The sequence below is a fragment of the Mandrillus leucophaeus genome, unplaced genomic scaffold (genome assembly GCF_000951045.1).
Source record: "Mandrillus leucophaeus isolate KB7577 unplaced genomic scaffold, Mleu.le_1.0 Scaffold408, whole genome shotgun sequence".
NCBI classification, from domain to species: domain Eukaryota; kingdom Metazoa; phylum Chordata; class Mammalia; order Primates; family Cercopithecidae; genus Mandrillus; species Mandrillus leucophaeus.
In genome coordinates, this window is record NW_012104343.1 from 689,121 (window position 1) to 707,770 (window position 18,650).

Consider the following 18,650-nt stretch of genomic DNA (forward strand, 5'->3'; position numbering starts at 1 on the left):
GCTCCTTAAATGGGGCTAATTTTCTAAGAGGCTAGCCTCAGAGGAGTAAGAGATGAAGCCATGAGATAGAAGGGCTTACAAGAAACAGAATGTAGGGAGAGAGAAGAGGCTGATTAAAGAATATTCAGGGAGTTTCCGGAAAAAGAGGTCTGTAAAGAAGCAGTTATGAGGGGAATGCCAAGACAGCACAATTTCATGTAATCAATTCATTTATCATATATTTATTGAGTGCCTACTATGTGCCAGAGGATACAGCAGGAATGAAACTAGGCAAAAATTGTGCCTAAAAGAGGGAAGATGACTCTTCATAAAGTGTGGAATAAAGAAAAGTAAGATAGGGGATAGAAGCTTGAAGTGAAAGCAGGTTCACAGGAAGTTTCTTTGGTTGTTTGTTTTGTTTTTAAATAATAGAACGGTGTATATGTGTATGGAGAAAGAGTGCCTTGAAGATGCAAGAGGCAGAGATGATCAAAATTCAAGAAGAAACAGAAAGTGGTAGAATAAAGAGAACAAGTGGAGAATTAGTGTTAATGAAGAGAAGGATGATTCCTTTGATATGAAGTGAAGGAAGAGAGAATGAGTAAAGACCAAGACTTGAAGTCCCCAGTTTAATAGAGGGAGGTTTCTTCTTTTGAATAGGAACAATGGTATTCTTAATTATTTGAAGACATGCCCTATTTCTCTCATGCCATTTTCCTCCCAGTTTAAACATCCTTATAACCTTTATTCTTGACACGATGTTTTTCTGGGTCCTTTATTCTTTGGCACTCTCTTCTCTGGACACATTGTATTCTGTCATTGGTCCTAAAAGTTAGATACCCACAGTTGAACCTACTCCTCTAGATATGATCTAGCTAATGCAAAAGAACTGCTGCCTTCCAACTTGTTCAGACATCATATGTTTGTTGACAAATGCTAAGTTGAGGTTGTTATCTTTTAAGATTTTTTTTTTTTTTTTTCATTCCAAGAGGTGCCCACATGGCTAAGTACCAAACAGGGTACTAGGGAATTTTACTTCTGAGTTAAATGCCATTCTAGTTGTTTTTTCTTCATCTCCAGTAAGGTTATCTGTATTCACCAGTTGTCACAGTAGTTGTGGGTCTTACTTCTCACAGTTTTATGCTATCTGTGCTATTTTCTGTACTGATCGTCACCACAATCTTTATTGCTTTATTGCTTATCATCAGTGTTATCTTTATTTTCTCCTTTAATCAAGAATTGGTCTTCCTTTATCTCGTCATTCTCTTTTGCAGGCTTCAGGAGGATTATGGTTGGAGTGCTAAATTTGGAAGGGGGAACCAGTGCAGCTAAGCTCTGACATCTTTGCCTCCCTTTTCCATCTGCTGTTTTGGCACTCTGGTAGAATAGATAACCTAAAAACGACTTTAAAACAACCTAAAAATGACTTTAAAACCTAAGTTTTGGATAAAATATAACAAACATCCCTTTAAATGCACAACTGAGCTTCCATGGAAGTCACAGAAATATATAACGCCAAAAAGAAGGGAAACTGAAACCCAGGGCTGTAAACATGAACGTCATCTTCTCTCCCTTTTTCCTGCGACTTATCTTGTTTTTCTCAGCTTTGGTGCTACCGAGGCTTGACTTTAATAGACGTTTCTAATCAATGAGAGAATTTCTTTTGCTTTCATCAACAATTCAGTTATTGATGTTAACATATATATCCTTTCAGTACTTTTTGCACAGCTGTTTTCATCACTGTGTTCAGAAGTTTGTCTTTTTTCCCCCCTAAAAGGTGCTGAGATGTTATGAGTGCTTTATGTGTGGTTACTGGATAAGTTTTGAAATGTCACTGTGTTATAAACTGCATGATTATCTATTTTGGAAATTTTGTTTGTTTAAAATGATTACTTTAAATAAAATGGAGAATTTCGATCCGTAAGAAAAGCAGGACTGAAATCTCCAGGGATAGGAGCCGTTGGGTTCACGTAGTTGAATGTTGTTTTTTTGTAGACTTTCTACTTTCTTATAAAATGTTTTGGACTAAATATTTCACAAGAATAGAATTTTTCAAGGTCTGACCGGTTATGGGTTGCAGATTTGGGGCAGAATGCTGGGATGTACAGAATAGTGCTCATTTTAGTGAGAATATTAGACAATTAGACACGGACTCTGTCTAGGGTGTGATAAGCCACAGGGCACATTTTTTTTTTTTAATTCTTTACACCTTGGCAAAATATTCTTAAATTTTTCTGATCTCTGATGAAAAGAAGGAAATTATTACATAATTAATCTATATTTTGAAAAGTCCATGGGTTTGACATATTTAAATTCTGTACACTATGTGATAACATTGTGATAGCAGTAAATAGTTCTTGGTACCACTGTTTACCTTAGAATTATGAGACCAATCCATTCCATTTGACAGTTCTCGTGTTCTCTTACCAAAGAAGCTAATTACAACAACCTTGAATTTGTAAAAATGGATTCATTTTTACAGGCTAAAAATATGTTTATCATCTACTAACCTTTTCTATTTTTATTGAAGAATTCTGTGTCTTCTTATTGTATGAAAACATTAGTTCTACTTAACATAGCATTTTTATCTTGGAATAATGTAAAGGATATACATGTATGTAATTAATATTAACATAATTGAGGTTACTTTTAAAAATAGGTTTTCTAATTGCTTTTTTAATAGAAATATTATTGATAATACTTGTCATTACTTTATAGTTTAATAAAACACTTAAAAAATCTTATTTGTTGTATGTTTATCTTATTTAACCTTCCTAATAACTGTATTAGGTTTTTAAAATTTGTGTTTTATTTTTAATTTTTCTCACACAACATGGATGTATCTGTTAGGTTTTTAATATTTTTCTCATAGGATATATGAATTTTCAGAGATATTAAGTGATTTTCCCAAGCTATTAAAAGCCACGCTGCCACTGAAACCCAGGTTTGCTACATCTGCTTTTTGCAGAAAGAGATTTGTTGATTTATGGTGGAGATTATGTATTTTCATTGTCTGGAATATAATAATTCCCCCCACCCCCTGCCACCCATCCAACCTTTATCTGAGGTTTAGTTTTCTGTAGTTTCAGATGCTTGCAGTCAACCACGGTCTGAAAACATTAAATGGACAATTATAGAAATAACTTATAAGTTTTAAATTGCATGCTATTCTGAGTAGCATGATGAAACCTCTCACCATCGTACTTTGTCCTGCCTGGGACATGAATCATCCCTTTGTCCAGCATCTCTGTGCTGTAGACACTACTCGCCTATTGGTAGCCCTCTTGGTTATCAGATCTACTGTTCTGGTATTGCACTGCTTGGGTTCAAGTCACCCATATTTTACTTAATAATGGCCCCAAAGCACAAGAGTAGTGATGCTGACAATTTGAATATTCCAAAGAGAAGCTGTGAAGTGCTTCCTCTAAGTGAAAAGGTGAAAGTTCTTGACCTACTAAAGAAAAGAAAAACTTGTACGCAGAGGTTGCTAAGATCTATGGTAAGAATGAATCCTCTATCTGAAGTTGAGAAGAAAGAAAAAGAAATTTGTACTAGTTTTGCTGTTGCGCCTCAAACTGCAGAAGTTACAGCTATAGTGCACGGTAAGTGCTTAGTTAAGATGGAAAAGGCCTTAAATTTGTTGATGGAAGACATGAACAGAAATGAATTCTGATGGATGACATTCGGGTTCAGCACTATCCTTGGTCTTAGACATCCACTGGGATGCTTGGAATCTATTCCCTGTATATAAGGTGGGACCCTTTCAGTGTCTACAGTGTGCATCATCCTTTATCAAAGTACCTGGGAAACCAAATCAGTGCCGAAAGTAGACACAACTATATTTTTAAATATTTGTTTAGATTTAGCCTCATATTAACTGTTCTCTTTATTTATCATTACTTCTTGCATCTCAGTTCCTTTTCTGAATTATATCCTATAGAAGTTCTTTCAGTAAGAGTCTTAAGTAACCATTCATTTTTAGTCTGTCTGAAAATGTTTTTATTTTACTCTCATTCTTAGAAGGTAGTTTGGCTAAATGTAGAATGCTAGGCTGATAGTTTTTTTTCTCTTGTCACATGAAGGCATTATACTTTCTTCTGACTATATTTTTGTTGAGAAGTCAGCTATTGATATAATTATTACTTCTTTTTAGGCATTTTTTTCCCTCAGGGTGTTTTAAAGTTATTATCTTAGTAGTTTTGTAGTTTTACTGTGATATGTCCAGGATGTATTCTTTTCATTTATCTTTCTTGTTGGTCCTGGAACTTAGTGTCTTATCAATTATGTAAAGTTCTTAGCCATTGACTATTATTTACCTCTATTTTCTTCTTCTAAAACTCTGATTAGACATATATTGAATCCTCTTATTTTATTCCGTCTTTCATATTTTCTATCTCATATTTCTTTTTTACCTTCTTTGCTTATTTGTTTCTGTAACCGTTTAAAAAATTTTAAATGTAAAATTTTTGTGGGTACATAGTGGGTGTGTATATTTATGGGGTACATGAGATATTTTGGTACACGTATGCAATGTACAATACTCACATCATGGGAAATTGAGTATCCATCCCCTCAAGCATTTATCTTTTGTGTTACAAACAATTTTATTGTTTTATTTTTAAATGTACAGTTGAATACTTATTGATCATAGTGCCCCTGTGTGCTATCAAATACTAGGTCTTATTCATTCTTTCTATTTTTTGTACCATTTAACCATTCCCACCTCCCTCTAACCTCTGTGCCCCCATTACCCTTCCCAGCCTCTGGTAACCATCCTTCTTTATCTCTATGAGTTCAATTGTTTTGATTTTTAGATCCCACAAACAACTGAGAACATGTGATGTTTGTGTGTCTGAGCCTGGCTTATTTCACTTAATGTAATGATTTCCAGTTCCATCCATGTTGTTGCAAATGACAGAATCTTATTCTTTTTGTGTGGCTGTATAGTACTCCAAGAAAATGTGTGTGTGTGTGTGTATACCACATTTTCTTTATCCTTTCTTCTGTTGATGGACACTTAGGTTGCTTCCAAATCTTGGCTATTGTGAAGAGTGCCACAACAAACATGAGATTGTAAATATCTCTTCAAAATACTGATTTCCTTTCTTTGGGGTAGGTATCCAGCTGTGGGATTGCTGGATCATTTGGTAGCTCTAATTTTAGTTTCTTGAGGAACCTCCAAACTGTTCTTCATAGTGGTTGTACTAATTTACATTCCCACCTACAGTATATGAGGATTCCCTTGTTTTCATATCCTCACCAGCATTTGTTATTGCTTAACATTTGGATAAAAGCCATTTTAACTGGGGTGAGGTGACATTTCATTGTAGTTTTAATTTGCATTTCTCTGATGATCAATGATGCTGAGCACCTTTTCATATAGCTGTTTGCCATTTGTGTGTCTTCTTTTGAGAAATGTCTATTCAAATGTTTTGCCAGTATTTCAATTGGATTACTAGATGTTTTCCTATAAAGTTTTTTTGTTCCTTATATATTCTGGTTATTAATCCCTTGTCAGATGAGTAGTTTGCAAATATTTTCTCCCATTCTGTGGGTTGTCTCTTCACTTTGTTGATTGTTTCTTTTGCTGTGCAGAAGCTTTTTAACTTGATATGATCTCATTTGTCCATTTTTACTTTGGTTCTTTGTGCTTGTGGAGTATTACTCAAGAAATCTTTGCTGAGACTAATGTCCTGGAGATTTTTCTCAAAGTTTTTCTGTAGTGGTTTCAGAGTTTGAAGTCTTAGATTTAAATCTTTAATCCATTTTGATTTGAGTTTTGTATATTGTGAGAGGTAGGAGTCTAGTTTCATTGTTCTGCATATGGATATTCAGTTTTACCAGCACCATTTATTGAGACTGTCTTTTTACCAGTGTATGTTCTTGGCTCTTTTGTCAAAAATGAGTTCACTGTAGGTGTGTGGATTTTTTTCTAGATTTTCTATTTTGTTCCATTGGTCTATGTGTCTGATTTTATGCCAGTACCATTCTGATTTGGTTACTATAGCTCTGTAGTATAATTTGAAGTCACGTAATATTATTCCTTCAGTTTTATTCTTTTTGCTCAGGTCTGCTTTGGCTATTCTGGGTCTTTGGTGATTCTGTATAAATATTGGGATTGTTTTTCCATTCTGTGAAAAATGTCATTGGTATTTTGATAGGTATTGCATTGAATCTGTAGATTGCTTTGGTTAGTTTGGACATTTTAACAATATTGATTCTTCCAGTTCATGAACATGGAATATCTTTCCATTTTTGGTGCCCTCTTCAATCCCTTTCATCAGTATTTTACAGTTTTCATTGTAGAGATTTTTCACTTCTTTGATTAATTCCTAGATGTTTAGTTTTATGTGTGGCTACTGTAAATGGGATTTTTAAAATTTTCTTTTTCACATTGTTTACTGTTGGCATATAGAAATGCTGCTGATTTTTGTATGTTAATTTTGTATCCTGCAACATTGCTACATTTGTTTATCAGTTCTAATAGTTTTTCAGTGGAGTCTTTAGGTTTTTCCAAATATAAGATTGTATTATCTGCAAACAAGGATAATTTGACTTCTTCTTTTCCAATTTGGATCCCCTTTATGTCTTTCTCTTGTTTAATTACTCTAGCTAGGATTTCCGGTTCTATTTTGAGTAACAGTGGTGAAAGTGGGCATTCTTGTTGTATTCCAGATCTTAGAGGAAAGGCTTTTGGTTTTCCCCCATGCAGTATGGTACTAGCTGTGAGTCTGTCATATATGGCTTTTATTACATTGAGGTGTTTTGAGTATTTTATTTTAATTAGGAAGGGATGTTGGACTTCATCAAATATGTTTTCAGTGTTAGTTGAAATGATCATGTTTTTTGTCCTTCATTCTGTTGATACAGAGTATCACATTGATTAATTTGCATATGTTGAACCATCCTTGCATCGCAGGGATAAATCTTACTTTGTTGTTGAATTTGGTTTGCTTATGTTTTGTTAAGGATTTTTACATCAATAGCAATTAGAGATATTGGTCTATAGTTTTCTTTTTTTTGATGTGTCTTTGGGTTTAGTATCAGATTAATACTGGTCTTGTAGAATGGGTTTGTAAGTATTCCATCTTCCTCTGTTTTTCAGAACAGTTTGAGTAGGATTGGTATTAGTGTTTTAAATGTTTGGTAGAATTCATCAGCAGAGTCATCTGTCCTGCAGTTTTCTTTACTGGGAGACTTTTTATTATGGCTTCGATCTTGTTACTTGTTATTGGTCTGTTCAGGCTTTGGAATTCTTAATGGTTCAATTTTAGTAGGTTGTATGTATCTAGGAATTTATCCATTTCTTCTAGATTTTTCAGTTTGTTGGTATACAGTTGTTCATATCAGCCACTAATGGATCCTTTGAATTTCTGTGATATTAGTTGTAATGTCTCCTTTTTCATTTCTGATTTCATTTATTTGGGTCTTCTCTCTCGTCTTAGTCTGGCTAAAGGATTGTCAATTGTGTTGTTCTTTTAAAAACAAGAACTTTTTGTTTCATTGATATGTTGTCTTTTTTTAAATCATTTCAAATTCATTTATGTCTACTCTGATCCTTATTATTTCCTTTCTTCTCTTAATTTTGCATTCAGCTTACTCTTGCTTTTTAAATTCTTTAAGATGCATTATTAGATTATTTGAAGTTTTTCCTCCTTTTTGATGTAGGCACTGATGGCTATAAAGTTTCCTCTTAGTACTGCTTTTGCTGTATCCCATAGGTTTTGGTATGCTGTGTTTCCATGATCTTATTTCAAGGAATTTTAAAATTTTCTTTCTAATTTCTTCATTGACCCACTTATTCAGGAGCATATTGTTTAATTTTCATCTGTTCGTATAGTTTCCAAAATTTATCTTGTTATTGATTTATAGTTTTATTCCACTGTGGTCGGGGATGATGCTTGATATTTTTTCATCTTTAAAAAATGTTTAAAAATTTGTTTTGTGACCTAACACATAGTCTGTCCTTGAGAATGATCCATGTGCTGAGGAGAAGAATGTGTATTTTGCAGCCATCAGATAAAATGTTCTATTTTTTCTAAAGTGCAGATTAAGGCCAATGTTTATTTGCTGATTTTCTGTCTGGAAAATCTATCCAATGCTGAAAGTGGGGAGTTGAAGTCTCCGGCTATTATTGTATGTAGGTCTATCTTTCTCTTTAGCACTAATAATATTTGCTTTATATATCTGGGTACTCCAGTGTTTGGTGCATATATATTTACAATTGTAATATCCTCTTGCTGAATTGACCCCTTTGTCATTATATAATGACCTTCTTTGTCTTTTCCTACAATTTTTGTCTTAAAATCTATTCTGCTTAATATATGTATAGCTACTCCTGCGGTTTTTTGATTTCTGTTGACATGGAGTATCTTTTTACATCCATTTATTTTTAATCTGTGTGTATCTTTACAGGTAACATGTACTTCCTGAGGGCATCAGATCATTGGGTTTTGTTTTTTCATCTATTCAGCCACTCTGTGTCTTTTGATTGGAGAGTTTACTCCATATACATTTAATGTTATCGTTGATAAGTAAGGACTTACTCCTGTCATTTTGTTATATTTCTCTCTTTTCTTGGCAGTCTGTTCTTCCTTCTTTCCTTTCTTCCTGTCTTCCTTTTCGTGAAGGTGATTTTCTTTGACAGTAGACTTTAATTTCATGCTTTTTAATTTTTTTGTGTACCCATTGTATGTTTTTTTATTTGAAGCTACCATGAGGCTTGCAAATACTGCCTTATAGCCCATTACTTTAAACTGATGACAACACTGATTGCATAAACTAACAAACAAACACAGAAAAAGAAAACTAATAAAAACTATACAGTTTAACTTTGTCACCCAATTTTTTAACTTTTTGTTGTTTCTCTTTATGTCTTTTTGTTGTTTCTCTTATGTCTTTCAAGACACACATTCTCTGTGTCTTGAAAATTTGTTGTAGTCATTATTAATTTTTGGTTCATTGTTTAATGGTTCTACTTAAGATAAAAGTAGTTTTCAAACCATAATTACAGTGTTATTCCAGGTTTTCTGTGGCCTATTACCAATGAGTTTTGCACCTTCAAATGATTTCTTATTGCTTATTAACATCCTTTTCTTTCAGATTGAAGAACTCCCTTTAGCATTTCTTGTAAGACAGCTCTGGTGTTGATGAAATCTCTCAGATTTTGCTCGTCTGGGAAGGTCTTTATTTCTCTTTCATGCTTGAAGGATATTTTTGCCAGATATACCATTTTAGGGTAAAAGTTTTCTTCTTTCAGCACTTTAAATATGTCATGCCACTCTCCTGACCTGTAAGATTTCCATTGAAAAGTCTGCTGCCAGATATATTGGAGCTCCATTGTATGTTATTTGTTTATTTTCTCTTACTGCTTTTAGGATTATTTATTTATCTTTGACCTTTGGGAGTTTGATTCTTAAATGCCTTGAAGTAGTCTTCTTTGGTTTAAATCTGCTTGGTGCTCTATAACCTTCTTGTCCTTGAATGTTAATATCTTTCTTTAGGTTTGGGAAGTTCTCCAATATTTTCCCTTTGAATAAACCTTATACCCTTAACTCTTTCTCAACCTCCTCTTTAAGGCCGGTAACTTTTAGATTTGCCCTTTTGAGACTGTTTTCTAGATCTTGAAAGCAGGTTTCATTGCTTTGTATTCTTTTTTTATTTTCTGTTCTCTTTTTTTATTTTCTCTCTTCTGAGAAGAAAGAATCTCTTCTCAGATTCTCGTTTTCAGACGAGATCGGGCGCATTCAGGGTGGTATGGTCGCAGACTCTGAGTGTGTTTTCAAATACCTGTCTTCAAGCTCATTAATTTTTTCTTCTGGACTAATTCTGCTCTTAAGAGACTCTAATGCATTCTTCACTACATCAATTGCAATTTTCAACTCTAGAATTTTTGCTTGATTTTTAAAAATTATTTCATTCTCTTTGTTAAATTTATCTGATAGAATTCTGAATTCCTTCTGTGTGTTATCTTGAATTTCTTTGCGTTTCCTCAAAACAGCTATTTTAAACCCTCTGTCTGAAATATCATATATCTATTTTTTCTCCAGAACTTGTCCCTGGTGCCTTATGTAGTTCATTTGGTGAGGTCATGTTTTCTTGGATGGTCTTGATGCTTATAGATATTCATCAGTATTTGTGCATTGAAGAGTTAGATATTGACTGTAGTCTTAACAGTCTGGGCTTGTTTGTATCTGTCCTTCTTAGGAAGACTTTCCAGGCATTTGAAGGAAATTTGGGCCCCAAACCCACTAACACTGTGGTTTTTGCAGACTCATAGAGGTACTGCCTTGGTCGTATTGGATAAGATCTGGAAGAATTCTATGTATTACCAGGCAAATACTCTTCTTTCTCCTTTCTCCCAAAGAAACAGAGTCTATCTTTCTGTGCTGAGCCACCTGTACCTGGGGGTGTGGTGATGCAAACACTCCTTTGGAAACCACCACTAGCATTGCATTGGGTCAGACCTGAAGCCAGCTTGGCACTGTATCCTTATCTTCAGGGCAGTGAGTTCCCCCAGACCCTGGACATGTCGAGAGTAGCTGTCTGGAAGCCAAGGATTAGAGTCAAAAACCTTAGCAGTTTACCTTATGTTCTAATTTACTGCAGCTAAGTTGAGATTCACACTGCATTACAAAGTCCTTCTTACTCTTTCTTCCCTTTTCCACAGGCACAGGAGCCTCTCCCTGTGACCACCACCACTTTTGGTCTACGAGGGTTCTTCTAGGTCACTACCAGTGTTTACTTAAAGCCCAAGGGCTCTTTCATCAGCTTATGATGAATGCTGTGAGGTCTCAGACTCACCCTATAGGGTAGTAGGCTCGTCTCTGGTCCAGTACAGATTCAGAAATGTTGTCCAAGAGCCTAGGCCTGGACTCAGAGACTCCATGTGCCTGGTTGTTTTTCCCTACTGTGGCCAAAGTAGTACCTTAGGTGCAAGGCAAAGGCCCCTTTACTTTTCCCTCTGCTGTTTTCAAACAGAAGTTGTTCACCTTAGCCACCACAGCTGGGACTGTGCTGGATGACCCTTGAAGCCAGCATTTCTCAGACCACAAGGCTCATGGTATACTCCCTGGTTATTGCTGCTGATTATTTAGGCTCCAAAAGCTCTTTAGTCAGCAGATGATGAATCCTGCCAGGACTGAGTTATTTCCTCCACGGCAGTGAGTTCCCTTTCAGCCCAACGTACATCTAGAAATGTCCAGGAGTTAGGGCTTCACAACTCTGCCCAGTGTCCTGTCCTACTATGGCTGAGCTGGTATCTAAGATGCAAGATAAAGTCCTCTTTACTCTTCACTCTCCTCTCCTTAAACAGAAGGGAGAAGTTACTTTTGTTGTTGTGAACTGCACTGCCTGGGGTTGGTGGAGGGATGGCATAGGCACTTCCTTAGCCCTATCTGCTGGTGTCTCCTGAGGTCATGTGCCAACCTTGTCTACTGGCTCTAAGCCCAGCCTAGCACTAGGATTTGCCTAGGAATTGCAGTGCTTGTGTCCTAGACTGCCTTTCAAGTTTACTGAGGATCCCAGAGCACTTCAGTCTGCAGTGTAGTGGTGAGATTTGTTGAGAGACTCACATTCCAACCTCTGGGATGGGTGATTCCCTTCTAACTGGGGCTGGTCCAAATGCCCCCTCAATGTGTGGGCACTGGCTGAACCCCACACAGCTTTATTTTCCACTCTTACAAAGCAGCACTGAGTTCAATGTAAAGTTCCTCAGTCACTGCCCTCTCCCTTCCTAAAACGCACAGATTTTCTATCTGCAGCATGGCCACTGCCATGGAATGGAAGAGGGGTGGCGCCTGTGATTGAAGACTTTCTCTTCCGCCCTCCTCAGTGTCTGTTTCAGCAGTAGGAAGTTAAAACCAGATACTGTGATTGTTCACCTGACTTTTGGTTCTTGTTACAGTGCTTTTCTGTGTGCAGATAGTTGTTAATATTCGGTGTTCCAGTGGGGAAGACAAATGGTGTAGGCTTATATTCTGCAATTTTGCTCTGTCCTTCATCTCTTATTCTTTTTTATTGCATTATTGTATTAGTCTGTTCTCCTAATTAAGTCTCCTATTAGTATGTCTCCTAATAAAGACATACCTGAGGTTGTAATTTATAAAGGAAAGAGGTTTAATTGACTTACAGTTCCACATGGCTGGGGAAGCTTCATAATCATGGAGTAAGGTGAAGGAGGAGCAAAGTCACATCTTGCGTGGTGGCAGACAAGAGGAAGTGCTGAGCCAAAGGGGGAAAAGCCCCTTATAAAACCATTAGATCTTGTGAAAACTCACTCACTGTTGTGAGAACAGCATGAGGGTAACTGCCTCCATGAGTAAATTACCTCCCACCAGGTCCCTTTCATGACACATGGAGATTATGGGAACTAAAATTCAAGATGAGATTTGGGTGGGGACATAGCCAAACCCTATCAATTATGTACTTAAAAAAACTATCATCCAGTTCAATACCCTTTCAGTAGATATATGTTATTAAGCCATTGATTTTAAATATTATATTTTCTATTTCTAGAATGCTAGTTGGTTCGTTGTCACCTCTGGTCAATTTTGATAATTATTCTTTTCTAGTTCTTTCATCTTATTTATCACATATATATTATATTCTATAGCTGACCATTTCAATATATGAAATTTTTGTGAGTTTTATTCTTTTGTATTTTTATTTACTAATTCTTGTTCATGGTGGGATGTTTCCTTTCACATTCAATAATTTATAATTTTGAATTTGTATTTCTTAGAGCTTCATCTGCTGTAATATTTGGAGGCCTGAGTTGAAGGTGTACTTTTACAGAGGGGATTTATATCTGCTTTTTTCTAAGCATTTATATCTGCCTGTATTACTAGAAACCCGGGACCACTTGATTCTGCATTTTGGATGAAGATCTGGAGTTCATAGAAATTGTACAATTTTGCCTTAAACTTACCATATAAGTGTAGAATTGTGGTTAGACATTCTTAGGGGGATTTACTTTTTTCACTTATCTACAACTAAGACCTAGTTAGACATCCTTTCCCCTTCTGTGCAATGTGTTGTTGTTGTTGTTTTAATTTTCACTGAGGATGTTGTTCTTTAGAGGTTTTAGAGTTTTGCAGGGGTCCCTCATCTAAGCTTTCAGCTTGCTTGGACTTCAGACTGTCTTCTGCCCCACTGCCACTCACACCTTGAGTGGCTGGTTAAAGTCCAGGCCCTAGTCTAGCATGGGTTGACAGATGCCCTGGAACAAATACCTGTTCCAAAGCTAACCCCTGGGGTTCATACTTTCTGTCCTCCCCTTTCGCTGAGGCTATGTGGAATTCTATTTCTTTCCCCTCACAATCCTGAATTAAAATATTCTTCAGTTTGTTTTCAGAATGAACCGAAGCACGCTATATCAGGAAGGATTTTTCTGAAATCAAGTCCAAAATTTTGTGAAAAGTGTAAGGGAATCAAAGTAGTAATCAGAAGCCTGGTTGAAAAACAGCATGAGAATGAGCAAAATTAGATTATTTCAAGAAGTATTTTTAAGGAAGGGAAAAAATAAAATGTTCAAGCCCCACATTGAAATATTTTCTTAAGAGCCGAATCAGTTTCCAGTTTTTCATTTCCTTCAAAATTGTGCTGTATATTTAAAAATTATTTTTTTGTTTCCATTTTTTCAGTATCTACATATGCCAGTCAGATTATAATTCAAGTGCATTCCAATCATTCCATTTTGAAGATACATTCAGATCACATTGATATTCAGTGTTCCCCAAACCTCCTTAATAATGTACTTATCTACTTTAGATTGGGTTAATTATATAATAGACTTTTATTAAAGAGCTTTGGTCAGGTGCAGTGGCTCATGCCTGTGAGCCCAGCACTTTGGGAGGCTGACGTGGGTGGATCATTTGAGGTCAGGAGTTCAAGACCAGCCTGGTCAACATAGTAAAACCCCATCTCTACTAAACGTACAAAAATTAGCTGGGCATGGTGGTGCATGCCTTAATCTAAGCTACTTTGGAAGCTGAGGCAGGAAGATTGCTTGCACCGGGGAGATGGAGGTTGCAGTGAGCCGAGATCATGCCACAGCACTCCAGCCTGGGCGACAGAGCAAGACTCATCTCAAAAAAAAAAAAAAAAGTTTTTACGTTGTATGTTATTTCATAGTGATATTTCTATTTCAGGTTGAGATTAGAATCCCACATTAGAGATCACATTTAGTATAGGGTGACAAAATTGCTACCTTGATACTATTCAATTGAAAACACGCACACACACACACACACACACACACACATGACCTACTGATACTTGTTAGATTCTTGAGAGAAGAAGAAAAAGAATGAAAAAAAAAAAAAGAGACAACTAACATTTGTGTAGCTGAAAAAACATCATCTTTGGAATCTTCCTTGAGCTTCCTCAAGGCAGAATCAATCTCATCCTGCACTACTCACAAAATGTCCTAGTTTTTCATCCTGTGTTCTTCCCTCCTTCCACTTTTTGCCCTCAAAAGAATTCCTAAACATCTGTATTTTCAAAGTACTTTGCTAGGCATTGGGGATACAATGGTGAAAAAATAGATGTGGCCTACATTTCCACTGAACTTACAGTTTATTATGGGAACTAGACAATTACATAAAATTGTAATGTGGTATTATGAGTGCTGTGATAAGGAAAATATAGATTAATGTGGAACATCCAGGAAAAACACTAAACTTCAGGGGCCAGGGATGTCTTTATAAATGCAATTATTTTAAGCTAAGATTCGAGATACAGTACGTGTTCATGGTTCTGAAAGCATACTGTTTAGACCTACAGAATCACAGGGGAATTTGTTAGAAATGGAAATTCTAGGGCCTAATCTCAGGCTACCGAATCAGAAACTCTGGGGATAGGGCCCAGAAATGTGTTTTTAAACTATCTCAGCAGGTGATTCTTATTCATGCTGAAAATTAACTAGTGGCATATCTATATGGCTAGATTAAGAGTGCTAGGAGTTAGATCCTGCCAGGCAGAGAGACCAGCCTTTGAGACTCCCTGTGGAAGAAAGCAATATGAAATGATTATGAAAGAGTTCAGTATGCCTGGAGCATAGGGTATGAGGTTTGGAAGAGGGTTGTGATGGGCAAAGGATGGGATGGAGAGGAAAGCAGGGAGAAAAGATCATCTGGGTTTGTTAAGCCACATTAAATTTTTTTTTTGCTTTTTAATTTTACTTTTAGTTGCATGTAATAATTGTACATATTTAGGGATACAGAGTGATATTGCAATACATGAAATATAGTATGTAATGACAGGGTAACTAGCATATCTATCACTTCAAACATTTGTCATTTCTTTGTGTTGGGAACATTCAAAAATCCTCTCTTCCAGTAATTGAAAATATATAATCCATTATCATTAACTATCATCACCCTACTAAATAATACTAGGACTTCTTCCTCCTATATAGCTGTAATTTTGTAGTCATTCACCCTATCCTTCTCTCCCTGATCCCCTGCCCAGCCTCTCATAACCATAATATTACTCTCTACTTCTATGGGCCCAACATTTTTAGCTCACACATATGTGAGAACATGTGGTATTTATCCTTCAGTTCCTGACTTATTTCACTTAACATAATATTCTCCAGGCCCATCCATGTTGCTGTGAATGACAGGATTTTGTTCTTTTTTATGGCTACATTAAATTGTTTAGATTTCATTTATCATAAATGTTTACAGACAGCCCCCAACTTACAATGATTTAATTTAACAATTTCTCAGCTTTAAAATGGTGTGAAACTGTTGCAATTTTGATATGCTTCAAATTTTGAATCTTGATGTTTTCCCAGGCTAGCGATATGCGGTATATGAGATAGTCAATGCTTTATCATAAAATAGGCTTTGTGTTAAATGGTTTTGCCCAACTCTAAGTTAATGTAAGTGTTCTGAGCATATTTAAAGTAGGCTAGTCTAGGCTATGATGTTTGGTAGGTTAAGTGTGTTTAAATGCATTTTCTTTTCTTTTTTTTTTTTTTTTTGAGATGGATTCTCACTCTGTCACCTAGGCTGGAGTACAGTGGTGCGATCTCAGCTTACTGCAACCTCCACCTTCCTGGTTCAAGCAATTCCCCTGTCTCAGCCTCCTGAGTAGCTGGGATTACAGGTGCCCACCACCATGTCTGGCTAATTTTTTTCTATTTTTAGTAGAGGTGGGGTTTTACCATGTTGGTCAGACTGGTCCTGAACTCCTGGCTTCAGGTGATCCACCCACCTTGGCCTCCCAGAGTGCTGGGATTATAGGCATGAGCCATTGCGCCTGGCCTAAATGCATTTTCAACTTATTGGATACTCAATTTATGGTGGCTTTATCAGGAGGTAACCCTACTGGAAGTCAGGGAGCATCTGTGTTTATAAATCTGTCTCTTCAAATAGAATGTGAATATATGAGGGCCAGGATGATATTTCCATACCTCAGAATATCCTTCAGCTACTCTTGGCCTATAATTGGTGTTTAATAAATGCATGCTGATTAAATGAGCTTGTTGCATAGTCACAAAAGCCTTGTGAGGTGGGCATTACTTCTCTTATTTTATACTTAAGGAGAGCTAAAGCTAAGAGAAGGTGACATACTAACGTTAACAAAGTCAAATGGCTATTTATTTATTTATTTATTTATTTATTTATTTTTGAAATGGAGTCTCACTCTGTCACCCAGGTTGGAGTGCAGTGGCATGATCTTGGCTCACTGCAATCTCTGCCTCCTGAGTTCAAACGATTCTCCTGCCTCAGCCTCCTGAGTAGCTGGGATTACAGGCATGTACCACCACGCATGGCTAATTTTTGTATTTTTAGTAGAGAAGATGGGGTTTTGCCATGTTGGCCAGGCTGGTCTCGAACTCCTGACCTCAGGTGATCCATCTGCCTCAGCCTCCCAAAGTGTTGGGATTACAGACGTGAGTCGCTGCACCTGGCCCAAATTTCTATTTAGAAGCAGAGGGGTTTTATAATCCCCAAGACAATGGATTTTTCTTTTAGAATCTCTTCTTTATTCCATGTTACCTTTCTGTTAGGGAGGGCTGAGAGTACAGAAAATATGTATGAATATATAAAATGTGAGCATTTTTTTTAAACCTGTAAGCATTCCAAATACAACCGTGCTTTCTTTTTTCTTACTTTTTTTTTTTCCAGACAGAAAAGGGGAGTGCACTTCATGAAGCAGCTTTGTTTGGAAAGGTGGATGTTGTACGAGTTCTGTTAGAAACAGGTAACTATTGTGGTTCTGCATGGAGCTTATCCTGCCAGATACCATTTCTATTTTGGGAATAGACAAAGGAAAATAACACAGTTTTTTTCACAAATCACCCTCTTGTCTTTACTCTAAAATGCAGATATGTATTCATATTATGTAGAACTGAGCTTCAGTATTTAGATAACATTGATATCAATGTGCAACTTCCTTTTTGCAATACATGTTTTAAGTACAAACTTCTTAGTTATTACAATTTTATGCATTTAAGTACTTTAGAGATAAACTGCCAAAAGAAAAAGATTTCTGCCTTCTGTAAGAGAGAGGAATTGATCCTTGAGAAATTGTCACAATTGTTTGGTTTATTGAAGAACATAATAGTTTTTCTATGTTTTATATTGTGAACTACAGTAAACAGAGATTTGAGCTCCCTCTCCTTAAGGTAAATTGTTCTAGTTAGTTCATTAACTGAGTAACTATTTTTAGTAGGCTACAGAAATTTATTTTAAAGGGAACCTTTCAAAGGGAGTGTTTTGAAGGAATGATAAAGTTGGCTTATTTATTTTCACATGTACTTTCTGATTGAAATGAAATAAAACTAAAATTGAGGTCAGATTTGTTTTAAAGATCAAAAGGCATGGGTACAAATTCATGCTTGTAAACAACTGATGGAAATTTTTCATGTTATGGAATATAGTGTGTATATTTTCCTCTAAAAAAATAAAATGAAAAACTTTGGCAGACTATTGTATTGTGATTGTATTTGTACATAATTTAACAAAGTTAAAGTTTCATTTATATTTAACTTTGTCATGCAGTGTGGTGTTACAACAAATGATTTGAGGAAACCACCTAAATATTAATATGTGCTGGTCACACATTCCTATGCAAATTTAAACATGTATTTAATAATCTTACAATGGACTAACATTTGGGACCAGATCCTGTAAATTGGCTTTTTTTTTTTTTTTTTTGCAATTATGTGTTTGGAAAATTCATAAAATTTTTAGGGCGGTGAAAGCTATTTGCTACGTTAAAATAAGTTCTTTCATACAATATATATTTCCACAACGAAAGTAATAACAGGTGTTTTAGTTACACACTTCAATAAGTTTGCTCATCAAGTGGATGATGAATGTGACTGACAAATACAATCTAGGATAAATAAATATCATGGAGTATTTGACCTTGTATTTGAATAAATTCTGTGTGGACAACAGTTCAAAATAATCATCCTTTTTCAACTCTATGAATATTCAAGTGTTCTAAGACTGTTCTTATGTTACTTACATGGTACATGATTGTAATCTACTAAATATTTTTACCATATTATACAGAGAATATAAATCACATGACCATTATGCTTTAGGAATTCACATTCTAAATCAATAACATTTTTCAGTGTGATAGTGTGCTATTGAGTTAAGTAGTTATAACCCAAAGATATCATAGGGTTGGCCGGGCGCGGTGGCTCA

General features: G+C 35.8%; 1 protein-coding gene across 3 annotated transcripts in view; it reads left to right on the forward strand.

Annotated features, from left to right (window-relative positions):
• The window catches only part of ANKS1B (ankyrin repeat and sterile alpha motif domain containing 1B), a 1,315,261-nt gene that overhangs the window by 215,269 nt on the left and 1,081,342 nt on the right, over positions 1 to 18,650 (forward strand). For all 3 annotated transcript variants that reach the window (XM_011992230.1, XM_011992227.1, XM_011992229.1), the window contains exon 5: positions 17,118 to 17,193. In XM_011992230.1, coding sequence (XP_011847620.1) covers positions 17,118 to 17,193 — 76 coding nt within the window. The remainder of the gene's footprint in view (positions 1 to 17,117; positions 17,194 to 18,650) is intronic.